Raw genomic sequence first — 19,538 nt, 5'->3', positions numbered from 1 at the left:
GCCTGGGGTGTGGGCCAGGTCCCCAGATGGGGGCATGCAAAAGGCAACCACGCATCGATGTTTCTCTCCCTCTCTTTCTCCCTACCTTCCCCTCTCTCTAAAACTAATAAAATCTTTTTTAAAAAAGAAAATAGTAGATCATTCTGAAAGTTCAAAATAAGATATTTGAACTTCTTTCTATTACATCAACAACCTCTCCAAAGGTAAATAAACTAATTCTCCAGGAAAAAGGAAAAAATCATCAAATAGGACTTAAAAAATAAAATCTAGTTATATGCCACTTAAAAGAGGCATCTAAAACAGGTAGGGAAAAATGATTTTTTAAAAAACCAAAAGACAGAAATATACCAAACAACTACTAGCCAAATAATACCATAGTAGCGATGTCAATTATCAGACAAAATAGATAATAACAAAAAGCATTTCTTTATTTTAAAAGTATAATTTACTGATTATGCTATTACAATTGTCCCAATCCCCCCCTTAATTCCCCCCACCCTGCACACCCCCTCCAAACCACATTCCCCACCTTTAATTAATGTCCATGGGTCATACATGGAAGTTCTTTGGGTTCTATTTTTCCTATATTGCTCTTACCCTCTCCCTGTCTATTTTCTACCTACCATTTATGCTACTTGTTCTCTGTTCCTTTCCACCCCTCATGGCCCCACTGATAACCCCCCATGTGATCTCCATTTCTGTGATTCTGTTCCTGTTCTACTTGTTTGCTTAGTTCATTTTTATTTTATTTTTTAGTTTCAGTTGCTGATAGTTGTGAGTTTGTTGTCATTTTACTGTTCATATTTTTTATCCTCTTTTTCTTAGATAAGTCCCTTTAACATTTCATATAATAAGGGCTTGCTGAGAATGAACTCCTTTAACTTGACCTTATCTGGGAAGCACTTTATCCGTCCTTCCATTCTAAATGAAAGCTTTGCTGGATAGAGTCATTGTGGATGTAGGTCGTTGCCTTTCATGACTTTGAATACTTCTTTCCAACCCCTTCTTGCCTGCAAGGTTTCTTTTGAGCAATCAGCAGACAGTCTAATGGGAACTCCTTTGTAGGTAACTGTCTCCTTTCCTCTTGCTGCTTTGAAGATTCTCTCTTTATCTTTAATCTTGGCTAATATACTTATGATGTGCCTTGGTGTGTTTCTCCTTGGGTCCAACTTCTTTGGGACTCTCTGATCTTCCTGGACTTCCTGGAAGTGTATTTCCTTTGCCAGATTGGGGAAGTTCTCCTTCATTATGTTTTCAAATACATTTTCAATTTTTTGCTCTTCCTATTCTCCTTCTGGCACCCCTATGATTCAGATGTTGGAATATTTAAAGATTTCCTGGAGGTTACTGTGCCTCTCCTCATTTTTCTGAATTCTTGTTTCTTCATTCTGTTCTGGTTGAATGTTTCTTTCTTCCTTCTACTCCAAACTGTTGATTTGAGTCCTGGTTTCCTATCCATTACTGTTGATTCCCTGTAGATTTTTCTTTACTTCACATAATGCAACCTTCATTGCTGCCTGGGTCTTTTTTATGCTGTTGAAGTACCCAGTGAGTTCCTGGAGCATATTGATAACCAGTATTTTGAACTGTGCATCTGATAGGTTGGCTATCTCTTCGTCACTAGTTATATTTTTTCTAGAGTTTTGATCTTCTCTTTCATTTGGGCCATTTTTTTCCATCTCGGCGCAGCTGTTAGGTAGTAAGGGGCGGAGCCTTAGGTGTTCACCAGGGTGGGGCAACCCATGTGGTTGCATTGTGATGCTGTATGTGGAGGAGGGGTCCGAGAGGGAGCAGTGGTACTTGCTCTGCTCTCTGCTGGTTTTCAGTCACTTCCCCGGCTACCCAATCAAATTGGGCCCTTCTGGTGCTGATTCCCAGGTGGGTGGGTTTGTGTACATTCTAGGACCCTATGTGTCTCTCCAACAAACTCTCCTGTGAGGCTGGGAGTTTGTCCTACTGCCACCTCAACCCCATACGAGTTTTCAGTTAGAGGCTTTGAGGTTTTATTTCCCTGTACTGGAACCCTGGGTTGTGTGGTCTGTGTCGCTCCTTAGTTTAGTTTTTCCTCCCAGTTTATCTGCATGAGAATGGGACCGCCCATTCTGCAAGCCACCACCTCGTCCGATCCTCCAGCAACTGCCTTCCTGCGAGTACTCTCCACCTGGCTGCCCCTCTTTGCCCCTCTACAGGTGTGGATGAATGTTTCTTCTTTAACTCCGTGGTTGTCGGATTTCCATACAGTTCTATTTTCTGTCAGTTCTGGTTGGTTTTAGTTTTTAAATTGTTGTTGTCCCTCTTTTGGTTGCGCAAGGAGGAACAGTGTGTCTACCTACGCCTCCATCTTGGCCGGATGTCTCACAAAAAGCATTTCTAACAACAAAAGGTTACTACATGATAAAAGATTTGATTCATCAGGACAGTATGAAAACTAGAGTTGTGCATTCACCTAATAGACTTGAGATATATATAGGAGAAATTGGCAGAATTGTAAGGAAAAACTGACAATTTTGCCTTCATGGTTGGAGATTTCAACATAACCTCATTGAGTAATTGATAGATAGGCAGTGATGACAACAAGTCCACAAGGATAAAGAAAATTTCAATTCAAATAACTTTCACTCCCTTACTCTACTTCAACAATCCACCCCATGGTCATACAGAACCTCATCAGCACACTGAACCATCTCCTCCTAAAATCTTCAACTCCAATGCTACACCTTCCTATCACTACTCCAGCTTTTAATCCCAATACACATCTTGACTGTCCCCAAGGCATCCCGAACCTTAGATGTGTGGGCTCCCAATCTGCCATCTTCCATCTTTACCTTCTCCCCCTTTTCTCTCTAGATCCCCCGGTCTATCAGCTCAATAATCTCTTGCCTTCTTGTCTGATTCTAGAGAAATTACCTACCTTTGCATATTAGCAACATCACAAATTTGTGCTCTCTAACCTCATCTTGGCTTTCAAAACTTCTGCATCTTTCATCATCTACTATTCCCATTTCCATCAGGTACTATTTCAAAATTTACACTCTCTCCTCAAACATGATATTCTGTTTTCCCCTCCTTATTCTCAACAGAAGATCTTGCCTCCCACTTGATTGAAAAATTGAAAAATCACCAAGACCACCGGTCAAGAATTCCCTCAGTTGTGTCATTTACTAACCCACAAATTTATTAGCACCAACGCCCATCCTTTTTGCTTATTGTCAGGAGAGGTATCGCTCTTCTTGTTGAAAACATATTTATGTAACTCTAACCCTGATCCCTAGTCTTATTTTGATACCTCTCTTCTGCAGCCCCATTGAACCCTATGGATACTATCACAGGATTTATCACACTGCACTTACCTTTTCTCCTACTATACTACACTTAAATATCTTTGAGGCTCAGCCTCTTACTAGGTGGCTTACCTTAGCAAAGCTACTTCACTTCTACATGTCTCTAAAATGGGAATGATATAATTTTCTATAAATCCTCACTGTAGCCATGTGACCCTGGGTAATTATTTCACTTCTTTGTGACTCATACTCCTTGTCTCTAAAATGGGAATAAAAGTGATGTATATTACCTTACAGCACATTTCAGTTTGGGCCATATTTCCAGTGCTCACTAATCATATAATATTAGTGGTTACCATATTGGACAGCACAAGTACAGAAAATAGTAGATGCTCAATAATTTTTTTTGAAAATATTGATGAAAGGGGGGGTTCCAGCCAAGATGGAGGCATAGGTAGAAATGTCCCTGCCTCGCACAACCAAGAGAAGGATAACAAGCAATTTAAAAACAATAAAAAACCAGAACTGCCAGAATATCAAACTGCATGGAACTCCAACAACCAAGGAATTAAAGAAAGATTCATCCAGACCCGTAGGAGTGGGTGGAGACGGGATGTTGCGCTGAGAAGACCCACGGAAGGCGGCAGACCACTCGGGAGGGAAGGGCTGGCTCACTGGGAAACTAAAGACTCAAAACCTCTAGCTGTAAATACTGTGGGGGTTGTGAAGGTGGGAGAAACTCCCAGTCTCACAGGAGTCTTCATTGGAAAGTAGAGCTACAGCAGAGCAAGTGAGCAGCATTGTTCCCTCTCTGATCCCTCTCCCACAGACAGTGCCACAACCCAGCAAAGAGGTTTGCCCGGCCCTGGTGAATACCTAAGGCTCTACCTCCTTATAACTTAACAGGCACACAGAGACAAAAAGAAAATGGCCCAAGTAAAAGAAAAGGTCACAAAAATAGAACCAAGTGATAAAGAGGTAGCAAACCTATCTGATGCCAAGTTCAAAACATTGGCCATCAGGATGCTCACAGAATTGATTGAGCTCGGTTGCAAAATGAAGGAACAAATGAAGGCTACACAAAGTGAAATAAAGGAAAATATACAGGGAACCAACAGTGACGGGAAGGAAACTGGGACTCAAATCAATGACTTGGAACAAAAGGAAGAAATAAACCTCCTACAGGAACAAAATGAAGAAACAAAATTTAAAAAATGAGAGGCTTAGGAACCTCTGAGACAACTTTAAGCACTCCAAATCCAAATCATAGGAGTGACAGAAGGAAAAGAGGAAGAGCAAGAAATTGAAAATGTATTTGAACAAATAATGAAGGAGAACTTCCCTAATCTGGCAAAGGAAATAGACTTCCAGGAAGTCCAGGAAGATCAGAGAGTCCCAAAGAAGTTGGACCCAAGGAGGAACACACCAAGGCACATCATAATTACATTACCCAAGATTAAAGATAAAGAGAATCTCAAAAGCAGCAAGAAAAAAGGAGACAGTTACCTACAAAGGAGTTCCCACAAGACTATCAGCTAATTTCTCAAAAGAAACCTTGCAGGCAAGAAGGGGTTGGAAAGAAGTATTCAAAGTCATGAAAGGCAACGACCTATATCCAAGATTACTCTATCCAGCAAAGCTATCATTTAGAATGGAAGGGCAGATAAAGTGCTTCCCAGATAAGGTCAACTTAAAGGAGTTCATTCTCAGCAAGCCCTTATTATATGAAATGTTAAAGGGACTTATCTAAGAAAATGATGATAAAAAATATGAACAGTAAAATGACAACAAGTTCACAACTATCAACAACTGAACCTAAAAATCAAAACAAAACAAACAAAAAAACAAAGTAAGCAAAAAACTAGAACAGGAACAGAATCACAGAAATGGAGATTACATGGAGGGTTATCAGTGGGGAGGAGGAGAATGAGGGAAAAAGTACAGAGAATAAGAAGCATAAATGGTAGGTAGAAAATAGACAGGGGGAGGTTAAGAATAGTACAGGAAATAGAGAAGCCAAAGAACTTATATGTACGACCCATGGACATGAACTAAGGGGGGTGGGAATGTGGGTGGGAATGCAGATGGGAGGGGGTGTACAGGGCGGAAGGGAATAAAGTGGGGAAAAATGGGACAATTGTAATAGCATAATCAATAAAGTATATATTTTTAAAAAAGCAGTAATAAGAAAAAAGAACAAAAAATAAATTTTGTTTGCTACATTAAAAATAAAATAAAAAAATAAAATCAATGAATGAATTGTTCCCAAAAGGCAAGAAAAATTCCATTAAATGAATGGTTCTTATGGTCTGCAAAGATGGTCCTTGAAAGTCTTCCAGGTGGAGAGTAGATTGTTTTCGTAGAGTTATTAATGTTTTCAATGTAATTATTCTATTTAATAAAAAATCAGTCTACTGGCATCCCAAGAAAAGCAACCGTCTCCTCATTAATTCTCATGAGGATTTTACATTGTTAATCAAGAAAATGTAGCTCTGGCTAGGTAGCTCAGTTGGTTAGAGTGTCATCCTGATATATCACAGTTGCAGGTTTGATCCCCAGTCAGGGTACATACAAGAAGCAACCAATGAAGGAGACGGAGGTGATGCAGCTGTGGCTGCCTTGTCCGGGTCAGGGCTAAGAACATCATGCCGGAAATAGTGGAGCTGCCTGGTCTGGAGGATTTTAAAGTGCAGGAGGTGAAGTCAGCTCTGCTGTGCTTACAGCTGCAGCCCACTACTATGGAGCTCAGTGCGATAAACCGAACAGGGAGTTCATGCTGTGCCATTGGGAAGAAAAAGACCCGCTATTTAGAGGAAGGCAAGCTTGTCAATAAGTGTGCTCTTGACTTCTTCAGGGAGATATAGCATTGTGCAGAACCTTTTACAGAATACTGGATCCGTATCGATTATTCTAGCTTGCGGCTATTATATTGCTGTCGCAAACAGTAGGCAAAGTTTGACTAGTGTGTGCTGACAAGCTGGGCTGGGTGCAACCTGACCTGGGAGAGCTGACCAAGGTCACCAAAGTGAAAACAGATTGACCTTTACAGGAGAATCCCTACCACTCAAGACCAAGACCAGAGCCCTCCCCAGAGGTAGAAGGAGATCTGAAGCCTGGCAAACATGACAGCCACCTTTATTTCTGCACCATGTAAAGATGGGTCCATGGCCCACACTCAGTCACATGCCCAGATGACGATGGATGAAAACTCACATGTGGTTTGCATCAGCCAATAGAGTTTTCTCAGGATCACAAACATTAACAGAAAGAAAATTTATGTGACTTAGTAGTTATGCTATACCATTTCCTGGCCATTATAAAATTTAAAGCAGAAAAAAAAGAAGCAACCAATGAATACATAAATAAGCAAAACAATAAATTTATGTTTCTCTCTCCAATAAAAAAACATTTTTTTAAAGTGTAGAATAAGTGACCCAAAGGACCCCATGGAAGTGGTTCAAAAGAGAAAAGATGGCAATCATTGCAAAAAATACTCCAATGTGGAATTAATTCTATTTGTAACATTTTATTTCCTTGAAAGAAGATATAAAACTAATATGGTAAAAAATTATATTTGTTCATCTGAGATAGGTGCAAGGGTGTAATGTTGTTATTTTTTACACTTTTCTATGTTTGACACCTCTTCAAATAAGTAAAAAAAAAAAAACACTGTGTGGCACTTTGAAGCACATGTGGTACGTCAATATATAAGCACATACCATTTGACTGACGCATGATGTTGAATTTGTACTTACCAGTGCATCATCTTGCAGTGAAGCAAAAAAGAAGCCATAGAGCAAGTTAATCTTCTCCTTGCGATCAATGAAGTCAAACATTGCAACCAGCCAACGATAAAAAAGTATCTATTGAGAAACAAAATGTTTATCTTTAGAGAAATGTAACTGGCACCATAGAACTTAATTCCCCACTCACGGCTGTTTTAGAAGCCTCACAGGGGTGTCCACCCTAAGGCCTGCAGGCCGCATGCAGCCCAGGTGGCTGTGAATACAGCACAACACAAAATCATAAATTTACTTAAAACATTAGGAGATTTTATTGTGATTACGTGTTGCAATGTATTTAATGTGTGGCCCAAGACAACTCTTCTTTCACTGCGTCGCAGAGATGCCAAAGGGATGGACACACGTGCCTAGCACAAAGCCAGATAATAGATTTTCTCTCTCAGTAATAATTTCTGTTTGAACAGAGTCCTTGCATCAAGCTACATTGTTCCAAATCCTTAGGCTTTGCACAAAAGGTCAGTGTCATTACTCTCTAAATGGCTCTTCCTTGCCAGTCCTTAAGTGGTTCTCAAGAACTTATCATCAAAGTGTTTAAAAAGATTACCTTGGACAACTTCCAGTCAAGATGGCAGCACACGTAAACATGGCTCACCTCCTCATACAATGACATCAAAATTACAAGTAAACTATAGAAAAACCATCACTCATAACCGTCAGAACTCGAGTTAAATGGAAGTCCGACAACTACAGAATTAAAGAAACCACATCCACCCAGACTGGTAGGAGGGGCAGAGACACAGAACGGGCTCATCCCACATCCACGTGTGGTGGATACAATTCAGGAGGGATATCTCAGGAGTGAGGAATCCCAGCCCTCCAAAAGGCCCCCCAGCCTAGGGTTCCAGGGCCAGGAAGATAACTCCCCACAACTTCTCACTGCAAAAATCAGCAGGGATTGCGTTGCTGGAAGAAACTTCTGTAGCCCCAAGCATTTCCTCTTAAAGAACCCACACACAGACTCACCTACTCAGACTCACTCCCTCTGAGCTCCAGCACCAGGTTAGCAGCTTGAAAGGCACCAGTGGTATACAGGGAGGAACCAAAGTATCTGGCATCAAGGCAAGAGCTGGGGTCAGCTTCCTCCCAGACAGAAAGGCGGGCAGAGGCCACTGTCCCTTTTCTGAACCCTCCCCATACAGAGCCACAGAGCCAGCAGGCAGGTGTCATATCTGAAACTCAAATGACCTGGCTAACAATGTTTGCCCCACCCTGGAGATCCCCTGGGACTCCATTCCACCCAACTTACAGACCTACCCAAGCTGTTCACAGTAACTTTTCCATATGAATGACTGGTCTTGGCTCATGCTTTACAACTTCCTAAACCCTCTCAAACTAGCAAAATCCAGCCTCAGTGAGCTTCCAGCCCCTACACATCTAGCTAAGGCCTGGTGCCAGTAGCATCCAGCCTAGATTCATAGCTTGGCTTCACCTGGGAATCTGCAAACCCAGCACAAGTAGCAGCCATTTCAGATTGCTTTACAACTCATGCAGCGTAGCACCAGTGCTGAACTTGGCCTGCAACACCTGGGAAACCCCAGGGCCAGTGCACCCAGTGGACAGCTACAGACCACGTTGCAGAACCACCACCCTGCCCCTGCACAGCTGATCCTCCTGAAAGTGAGATGGTTGGTGGCAAGTGGTCACAGCCAGTCCTTGCAGCTGACTGGCCTGGGTAAATCCCTCCCACTGACCTACCAACAGCAATCAAGGCTCAACTACAAAAGGAGGGTGTACTCAGCCCACACAAAGGGCCCATTTCGAGTACCCAGCTTGGGTGATAGGGGAGGTTGTGCCACTGGACCTTACAGGACACCTACTACATTAGGCCACACTATCAAGACAGGGAGTCATAGCAGCTTTACCCAATACACAGAAACAAACACAGGGAGGCTGCCAAAATGAGGAGACAAGAAACATGGCCCAAATGAAAGAACAGATCAAAACTCCTGCCCAGGCTGGTATAGCTCAGGGGATTGAGCACTAGCCTGCGAGTCAAAAGGCTGCTGCTTCAAATACCAGCCAGGGTTCATGCCTGGATTGTGGGCCAGGTCCCTAGTTGGGCATTTGTGATAGGCAACCGAATGATGTTTCTCTCGCACACTGATGTATCTCTCCCTCTTTTTCTCCCTTCCTTCCCCTCTCTGTAAAAATATATACATAAAAATGTTTTAAAAATACTGCATAAAATAACAAACAAAATGGAGACAAGCAATCTAAAGATACAGAGTTCAAAACACTGGTTATAAGAATGCTGAAGGAACTTAGTGAGGACCTCAACAGCATAAAAAAGATCCAGTCAGAAATGAAGGATACAGTAATTGAAATAAAGAACAGTTTATAGGGAAACAACAGTAGAATGGATGAAGCCAAGAATCAAATCAATGATTCGGAACATAAGGAAGCAAAAACCAACCAATTACAACAAGAAGATTAAAGAATCCAAAAACATGAGGATAGTGTAAGAAGCCTCTGGGAGCACTTCCAGTACTCCAACATTTGCATCAGTGGGGTGCCAGAATTAGAAGAGAAAGAGCAAGAAATTGGAAAACTATTTGAAAAAATAATATAAGAAAACTTCATTAACTTGGTGAAGAAAATAGACATGCAAGATCAGGAAGCACAGAGAGCACCAAATAAGATGGATGCAAAGAGGCCCACTCCAAGACACATCATAATTAAAATGCCAAAGGTTAAAGATAAAGAGAGAATGTTAAAAGCAGCAAGAGAAAAGAAGTCAGTTATCTACACAGGGGTTCCCATAAGGCTGTCAGCTGACCTGTCAAAAGAAACCTTACAGGCTAGAAGGGACTGGCAAGAAATATTCAAAGTCCTGAAAAGCAGGGACCTACAGCCAAGACTGCTCTACCTGGAAAGCTATTATTTAGAATCAAAGGGCAGATAAAGAGCTTCTCAGAGAAGAAAACACTAAAGGAGTTCATCATTATCAAGCCATTATTGCATAAAACATAAAAGGGACTTATTTAAGAAAATGAAGATCAAAACTATGAACAATAAAATGGGAATAAATACCTATCTATCAACAACTGAATCTAAAAAACAAACTAAGCAAACAAGAATAACAGACAGAATCATGGATATAGGGAGCGTTTTGATGGTTGCCAAATGGGGGGGGGGTGTAGGGGAATGGATGATGAGGGGAGGGGATTAAGAAGTACAAATAGGTAGTTACAGAATAGCCATGGGGATGTACAATACAGCACAGGAAATGGAGTAGCTGAAGAACTTATACGCATGACCCAGGGACAGGAACAAAGGCATGAGGATTGCCTGAGGGAGTGGGGGGTGCTGGGTGGAGGGCAGCAAAGGGAGATAACTTGCCACAACTGTAATAGCATAATGAATAAAATATAATTTAAAAAAGAAAAAATAAATAAAAATAAAAAGATTACCTTGGTGCTACCACAACACTTGCCAGCACAAAGCCAGGAGACCGCCTTAACCACAGAATCTTCTGATATTAGAGTTGCTGGAATCATGCATCTCAGTATCTGAGAGTTTACAGCACTCCCTGGGAAGGAGACAAACTCTAAATTAAACTGCATTTTGGTATCTTGATTGTTCCCTTACTATCATTCACTGTTGGTCCTAAAAAATCTCACTTTACATTGAAGGCAATAAAAAAAGATGAATAATATTTGACATCTCTTATCATTATTAACAAACATAGTTTGAAATAAAAACATACCTTAAACTTCTAATGTAAACTACAAAGCAAATTCTTTGGCTCTAATGTTTCAATTTAAAAGGGGAGGATAAGTTTGGGGTTTCTTTTTGGAGTGACGATATGTTTGGGAATTAGAGAGTGGAGATGGTTTCATAACTCTGTGAATGTTTTTTTAAAAAAAACCCTGATGGACACATGCTTCAAAAGTGCGAATTTTACGCCATGTGAATTACACCTCAAAAAAAGTCTTTACTCACAGGAAAATTTCAAGGGTTATTCTTTTGTTATTATATTTTGTAATGGCACAATAGATTCTGATTTATTTAAACTATGACAGACATCTTACATGGGCTGCTACATTTAAGAATAAATAAATATATTTGGATTCTCCATCCGTCCCCCAAAAGTGGAGAGGATAGTAGAATGGAACAGCTATCCTTGGAATTAGATGGCAGTAATATTCTATACTGGTCCAATTATTCCATCAGACTATCTGGCTTCCATGATATCCTTCCATCTGGTAAAAGAAGTGATGTTGCAAATAGCTTTGTATACACACTGTATCAACTTCTGCTTATTACGACTCCAAGAATTAAATGGGCATCTCATTAATTCCTTTTTGGTATTTAAACATTGTCTTATTTGCATTCTACTGTGATCACAACCACTCACTGAAAAATCCCTGTTCTCCACTTACGCAAGTAAAATTCACAAAAGCATCTTGGACGCATGTGTCTTTAACCACAGTTTTATATGCCTAAAAAAAGTGTGGCAATCGCCTCCACTCACTATAATAACACCGTTCTCAACGTGTCCCACAAGTAGCATTCTTAGTTACATCTAACACATCTTCAAACACTGCTTCATATGCATTATAGCACAGTGATCACATCCATTCACTGAAATAATGCTGTTCTGTAATAATGTAAAATAAACATGTATAAGATGTTTCTGAAAATGCTACTTACAGGTGAAGTTAAGAACAGCATTATTTCCGTGAATGGGTGTGATCACTGTGCTATAATGCATGTGTATCTTTACTTAAAGTGTAAAGCGGCACGCATATTGCTTTACATTTTAAATAAAAGTTGTATATAGTTAAGATGTACAACGTGATGACATGATATACATGTACAGAGTAAAATGACTACCACAGTCAAGTTAATTAACATTATCTCTTCACATAGCTACCATGTTTTTGCATGTGGTAAGAGCACCTCAAATCTACTCTTAGAAAATTTCCAGTATTCACTACAGTATTATTAACTATAGTCATCACGCAGATCTCTAGATTTATTCATCCTGCATAATTTAGAATAATATATCTCATCCATTTTTACTTCATCATTCTATAGAGAAGGAAGCGAGCAGTGATAGCAGGTAATGAATCACAGGAATAAAAACCTCTGCTTTCCACTCCTATGGTTCTTGTTTTTATTTCTCTTTTCTCCCACACTTTCACCCTCTAACCCTTCTAAAGTTTAAAACAGTGTGACCACTAACACTTTACACATGGACCAAATTGAAAGGGGGAATTCGATAGACTGTATTCTTACTTCCCAATGACTGTTTAATTAATTTCTAAAGAGTCTAGTCTCTTTGTACCTAATTACAACATTTGTAGCACACCTGCCCCTGAATATGCATTACAACTCAGCAAAAGAGCTACATGTACAGATCCCGCAGTGATGAGGGATGTAATAGAAATAACTAAAAGGGCAAAAAGCAGTTAAGGAGGTCACATTCCACATCATCAAATTCCACCTAACAGAAAAATTAAAAGCTATACTGAAAAGCCAGAGATTGCTTTTCAAATCATATATTCAAGTTTCTAAATCTGACACACGCATTTTAAGAGAGGCATATATTTGCCACAAGACCTGACAAACACCGCAAAAACATTCTAACCATTAATTTCTGAGATATCAACAAAGAAAAGAGAAATTCCAAAATAGAAAACACCTGTACATTCCATACAGGTTTTAAGGGGATGAGGGAGAAAGAGAATTGTTCTTGATAGATACTGATCAGTTAAACACAGATTCCTGGGAAGATATTGGAACCAAACAATCTAAAACCACTTAAAAGAAGAGCCTTGCCCTTCCAACTGGTGCAGCTCAGTGGGTTGGGTATAAGGTCACAAACTGCAAGGTCACCACTTTGATTCCCAGGCAGGGCACAATCCTGGGTTGCAGGCCAGGTCCCCAGTTGGGGGCATGTAACAAGCAACCAATGTTTCTCCCCCTCTCCTTCTCCCTCCCTTCCCCTCTCTCTAAAAATACATATATAAAATCTTTAAAAAAAGAAGAGCCAATTTTATTAGGTCAAATGTAACTTTCTAGAAAACACAGAGAACTCATCAGGTAAAAGCAGAGAACTAAAATACCTGGGACTCATATATTGAATTCAGCTGGTAATGTGTTGGTTGCTCTAAACACACACGCACACACACCTGCAAACATGATGCTAGGGTGTACACAAAGAAACACAACATGCAAGGGCCAGTTTTGATAGTCTTAATTTTCAAAAAAAAAAAAAAAAAGGCAGAACACGCGGCGGCAGTGTGGTACAGTACAGACCCTAGAAGGGGAGTTAGAAGATCTGACTTCTCCAGTTCTAACTCTGATGTTTAAGCAAGTCTCTTCAACCACTCTGGGCCTCAGTTTCCTCATTTTTAAAATGAAGATGTACAGAATCTAAAATACCTTCTAAGTCACAATGTGGATAAGAGTAGCTTAACACATTTTTCTCAAGTAAAAACAATACTGGCCAGATGTTATTTCTCCCTAAGAACTCCACCCCGACGCTCATTCCAAATTAATTTAGAACAGGAAAGGAAACATTTGTACAAAAAATAAAACCCAACTTGACTGTTACGGTCACACATGCTGGCACAGAGACAGCATCAACAGGGGCCTGACATAGATAAGTGAACCTAAAAGCAACGAAGTAGACCAAGTGGTCTCTTGAGATGCCTTCCAGCAACATTACTTAAATTGTATCTATGCTTCTTAAGAGAAATACTGAAAATGGCTCCCACGCATTTGGTGACAAGGGTATATACATTTTACTTGTAAAGATATGTAATAACTAGCCATTTTCATCATACACACAGAAACTTTTGGCACATAAGGTGGTTCGAATATAAGAAAGTTCCATTTTGGTTTCATAAATAGAATAGTAAAAAAAGAACTGCAACTGATTCTAATGAGCCATCTAATTCAAAGTCTGGGGGCAAAACTTACAGCAAAGTATCACAAATGTATCCCCTTGACATACCAAATTTGCCACTGAGTGCCACATTTAATAGAATGTCAATCCCTTCTGGAGCTAACCCGTTCTTCCAAGCCACATTTTCCACCGTTTTCAGGTGTTTTTCCAAGGCTTTATCTTTACTCCGTGAAGTTTTAAAGGGACCTGGAAAAAGAACCATATTAAACAATGGGAGGTTTAAAATTCTTTCAGTCTCCAGCCTCAATAATTACAACGTGGGATACTTTAAAAGAATACCTTTATGTATAAAAGGCTTTCCTAAAAGCCCTTCAAAGCCTTAAAACTCCAGAATATTTAACAGCAATAGCACCTTCAGTGAGGAAAACTGAGTCATGCCTTGGCATCTCTGCTCTAAACTAATTAAAAGCACTGAATTTAGACTATAAGCTGTGTCAATACTAGGGCAGTGGTTCCCAAATTTTGAAATCACCTAAGGAGTCTTTAAAAAATCCCAGTGCCCAGGTTGCATCTCGTACCAAAAAATCATATCATCTAGGAGTAGATGCCAAGCATTAGTGTGTTGAAGGCTCCTGGATAATTCCAATGTGCAGCAGTTTGGAAACCGCTCTGCCAGGAACATGCTTTGCTGTTGTATACCTAGTACCAAGCATACTGATATGCAGTAAGTAGGTGCTCACTAAATGTCTGTTAAACAGACAAAAGCATGAAGAAGCAAAAATATGTTCTCTTTTAAAGTTCCTTAATTAAACAGTCTAGAATATTTTGACAGAAACAGGACTTTCATAAGGAACATAATGTGTCTTACCTTGCTCAAAGTATCTCATTGCTATTTGCAGAGCATCTTCTGCTAGCTCATCAGCATCAGCATGTTCAGAATCTTCCACTGGACCGTTTTGTCCACGTTTTGAGATGCTCTTTGAGTTGCTTAGGTTCTCTTTCAATTTCCAGGCCAAGAGATTAGTCTGATAACTATTACTACGTCGTGAAGTTCTCTTTGGTGTCTGAGAGTTCTTAACTCTCTTTTGATGTGACATTATTGCACATGTTCTATATAGAAACAAGTGTCATTACCATTAATCAACCAAGCTGTCCCCTTTTACCCCACAAAGACAGGAACAGTATCTTCCTATATTCCCAAAATTTAGTACACAGTACCTAACATACAAGAAGTACACAACAAATAACCTGACAAAAATCTGGGCAACAAAACGTATAGGTTAGCTTTCTCAGAAAGCCCTTGACCTAAATAGGAGTAGATAGAAACAACTTTCCAAGGTAATATTCACCAGATGAACTGGCCTTCCTACAGGGGGAAAAACAGTAAGAGTACAGGTAACATAGCAAGTTCTCTTAAAATGGCTACATGACACAAGCGAGTCCAAAACTAAACCATCTCATGAACTCAATCTTACTTTCTCCAATCACTCGCATTTTTCTCCACCCTTCCTTGATTTTGCTTTCATCTTTTATGCTCCCTATTTTGTCAGTGCTTAGTTGTAACTGTAGTTCAAAAGTCAAACTGGTAGGCAAACTAAGGATTCTTAGAACAGAAAAATTCCCTATTAATTCACTTATTCAATAAACAATTAATGAACATCATCTATATGCCAAGCACAGTTCTAGTTACCAGGATAAAATAATAAAATAGTCAAGGTCTCTGCTCTCGTAAGACTTACAGGGGTGGGGAGGAGTGTGACAGTCAATACTAAGTACCTTATTTTACCCTGTACATGTGCACCCACATTTTTGGCCCAAACTTTCAGGAAAAAAAATCTTTCGTTTTTAATTTTTAATTCAATTTACTTATTTATATTTAGATACTTGTGGGGTTTTTTGTATAATAAAGGAATTTTAGCATTTATTTTTGAACATATCATGGTACAAGACATTTTATGTAACAAGTACTTACAAAACACAAGATCAGATACAAGGTATTTCAGGTACTACCCATGTATAATGCTCATCCTTTTTTTTTCCCCCGCAAAAATTTGGGCAAAATTTTTACATCATATATGGCAAAATGTGCTATATAGCTAATAGGGAATACAATACAGTGATGTGACAGAAATGAGGTAGGGGGTGAGAAGCTACTTTGGAATAACTGTGCAGAGAAAGCTTCCCTGATTGACCTTTAAACTGACATTTGCATGCCAAGGAACCAACTACGTGAAGCTGTGCTGGAAGAGTACTTCATGGAGAGGGAAGGGAGATTTGCTAAGATTTTAAAGCAAGAGCTTGGTGTGTTAGAAAAACAGCAGTAACACCAGTTGGAGAGGTAGTGACATGAAAGAGGCACAAAGTAGTGGGAGATAGTCAGAAAGGCAGCCAGAGTAAGTAGTTTGGATTTTAAGTGCCATGGCAACTCCTGGGGAAGGGAGGAGTGTTAGGCAGGGGGAGTGATACCATCAGACTTAAGTTTTAAGACTATTTTAGCTACAGTGTCAAGAATAGAATGCTAGGGGTCAAGGAATGGAAACAGAGCAATTCAAAGGGCCTGGCAGAAGTCCAGAAGAGAAGTAACTGTAATCTGAACTAGGCCTAAATAAAGTACAGCGGTGGAAGAGGTGGAAAATGACTGTATTCGTGCTATGTTTTGGAGGTAGACTGGGCAAGACCATGATAAAATGGATGTAGGTAGGGAAAAGGGAAAAGATGAACCCAGAAGTCTTCTAAATTTTTGACTTCAAATGAGAAAAACTAAGGGAATGGTCGGAATAACAATCCCACCTCCCTAGAACAGATGAGGCCAGAGCAGGACAGCAATGTGCGTATCGAACCCAGTGGGAGATTCCGGGTTCTGAGCAGTTTCCTAGGTTCCCACCAAAGGGCAGACGAACAGTTTCTGACCCCACGCGGTTGACCGGTCCCATAGCTTCCCAAGACTCTCCCTGGCTCCTCCTGGTTTGGGGAGAAAACCCGACCACAGTCACACTTTGCAGGATCGTCCTGCTCGGAAGTCAGTAAGATCCCCTTCGATCTCAAAGTCCCCCTTTCACGCGGTATTTAAAATGACCTTACCCAGTGCATTCCTCTATCCCTCAAACTCCGGAGTCCAAAGATCCCCTCCAGGATTCAAATATGCGAGCCCCGCCCTGCGCTTGCTCTTCCGTGGAAACGCGGGAGGCGGCCTGGCAAAGCCGCGCGCTCTGCTGAAGTCTGATTGGTTAGGTTTCAGTTTAACGTCGGGAGGCGGCGCGCGCGCCGACGCTGACGCAGACCCAATTCCGTTTTGGTGAGGCCGGGCCCCCGGGACGTGCGGTGAGTAGACCTTTGTGGCGGGAGCCAGCTGATTGGCCGGCGTTCCCGCTGTCCTAGAAAATGTTTGCATTCGTCGTTTTACTTAAAACAGAACAATCAGCATGTAGGTTCTTGAATTTAACATGATTAGTCATAGTGGTCATTTTGCCCAGATTGACTCCAAATGTCGATACTTGGTAGGAAAATATGAAACTGCAGACTTTGCAGTAAACACTGTCCCTCCAATGCTGGGCAAGAGACTTAGGTTAAAGAGTCTGTGACCTCTAAAGCTGTCCCTTTCCCCATGTGAAACTAGGAGGTGGGAAGGAAAAACGGCTGTATCTGCCCTCCTTTTACCGAGGATGGGTACCCATATCGTCCACGGTTTGCTAAAAACGTGTGTCTTAAACCCGATGTGGTACCTTGCACATAACCAGCCAGTCGACATGTATGTAAATATTCCTAACTTTGAGGTGGGAGAACCTAAAAGAAATTGGTGGAAACCGTAAGAAGAGTTTAGTGTGAGACCTAAGCTTAGTCCCTAGTTTAATCTACTAGGGTAGGAATCAGAGAGGACAGACATAAACAGCTCTCGCTAATTGTTTGAGGCCAAAACATACCCCTATACTCTAGGCAAAACTATAGGAAGAATCTTAGGAAGAGATGAGGAATCAAAGATTAAGTTGGTGTATTGGGGAGACTAAAGCAGAAATGACTATTTACCACATTTTATATTTGTATGGTTTTTCAGCGCACTTTCATGAACTCTTATTTAATCATGCATGAAAATTGAGTGTTCAATACTTTCATGGTAGTTGATCTTCCTTTTTCTGCTAACTGAACATTTCTCAAGTCATTTATACTTTTAAGCATTTCATATACTCAATTGTAAATTGGAAGGGGGTTTAATCCTTCAATCCCCTTCTTTTTTGTAAATCATAAAACTGGGACCTTGAGTGGTGAAATAACTCACCTAATGTGACAAGACTGTAGCACTGGAACTTGTGCCACTTTGTGGACACATATAGTGAGAGACATGGGCTCACCTTTATTTAATATACCTGCAATTTTCTCTGAACTAATTTTTCTACCTTCCCCTGGCATCACCTAATGAAGCAGAATTCCCCCAAACTGGAAATTGTATTGAGGTACTAATTCAATAGCTTTCTATCAATATTTTATGTGCTGACATCACAGAGGTGTGGAGGAACTTAAATGAGATTGGAAAGTTGGTAGCCTCATTAGTATATTAAGTGATTATACTCTTTCTTCTCCTCCCTCAACCAGACAGAGAGAGGGAGAGAGACAGAGAGAAAGAGACTGAATCCCTTGATGTGACTCTTGCTTTCCAGACTTCCATTATTTGTCCCAACAGTTTCCTCCAAATTTCAAATTTTTTTTTTATTTTAAAAGAATGAGAGAAATAAGACACAGGAGTATCAATTAATGAGAACAATGACAGTGAAGAAATACAATAATTTTTACTACACACACACATACACACACACACACAACACCCCCATCCTTTTCCCCATCCCTGGCACAATAATATTAAATCCATCAAAGCACATCTAACAAGGAGAAACACCATTAAGTAATGAAGAAAGCAAATTTTCATACTGCTGGATCCAACTAACCCATATCAAATGTCTTTCCCCCAGCTAAACTCCACCCACCGGAATGATAAATGGAGGAGACCACCTTGGGGGTAACATATCTATGCTTACACTAGCAAACTTGAGTGAAGATTCAACAGGAGTAGTAAATCTATTTGTCAGGGAAACACTGGGTATAGCTCTTGGTCAAATTTCCGATGATTTAAGAGAACAGTTTGAGATTCAGACTTCTATCAGGAATAATCACTGCTCCCTCCACCACAACACTGGAGAAGCTGCCAAATCCTGGTTAGTAGCTGAGAATGGTGGAAATGAGGCAGCTTTTGGCTTAAGAAAATCCAAAAACAAAAACCAAGTTTATTGCTTCAGTTTCAAACTGTGGGTAAAGGAGTTTTGTAGGTTGGGTTTGGACAAAAGCAAGGTGAAATTTCCAATTTCATCACTTAAAGAATTCTATTATCTACTGACTGCATATATTCCTTATTTTAATTAAACTCAATATGGAGTATTTAAAATTTAAACAATTGTTAAAAGTAGAGGCTAATTAATTTTACACATAACTCACTGCCTCAAATTGAAGGAAATTTTTCTTAAAGTAGTAGGTTCAAGTTTTCAGCTTAATCTATCAAGGGATTCCCCCATCCCATGGGAATTCATAATTTGTTTTATATCAAAAGTAAGA

General features: G+C 40.1%; 1 protein-coding gene and 1 pseudogene across 2 annotated transcripts in view; one reads left to right on the top strand and one right to left on the bottom strand.

Moving 5' to 3' along the window:
* Positions 1 to 17,132, bottom strand: part of CENPI (centromere protein I) — a 74,748-nt gene extending 57,616 nt beyond the window's left edge. For both annotated transcript variants that reach the window (XM_053917587.1, XM_024578749.3), the window contains exons 1-5: positions 17,022 to 17,132; positions 14,809 to 15,050; positions 14,049 to 14,186; positions 10,495 to 10,613; positions 7,037 to 7,144 (exon numbers count right to left, since the gene is read on the bottom strand). In XM_053917587.1, the coding sequence (XP_053773562.1) occupies positions 7,037 to 7,144; positions 10,495 to 10,613; positions 14,049 to 14,186; positions 14,809 to 15,037 (594 nt within the window). In that variant the 5' untranslated portion in view covers positions 15,038 to 15,050; positions 17,022 to 17,132. The remainder of the gene's footprint in view (positions 1 to 7,036; positions 7,145 to 10,494; positions 10,614 to 14,048; positions 14,187 to 14,808; positions 15,051 to 17,021) is intronic.
* On the top strand, positions 5,927 to 6,435 carry LOC112321358 (NADH dehydrogenase [ubiquinone] 1 alpha subcomplex subunit 8 pseudogene; annotated as a pseudogene).
* Positions 17,133 to 19,538: the final 2,406 nt, after the last annotated feature.

Source organism: Desmodus rotundus, chromosome X, assembly GCF_022682495.2.
Source record: "Desmodus rotundus isolate HL8 chromosome X, HLdesRot8A.1, whole genome shotgun sequence".
NCBI lineage: Eukaryota > Metazoa > Chordata > Mammalia > Chiroptera > Phyllostomidae > Desmodus > Desmodus rotundus.
Note: the sequence above shows the minus strand (reverse complement) of the source record. Positions and strands in the feature narration are given on the sequence as shown.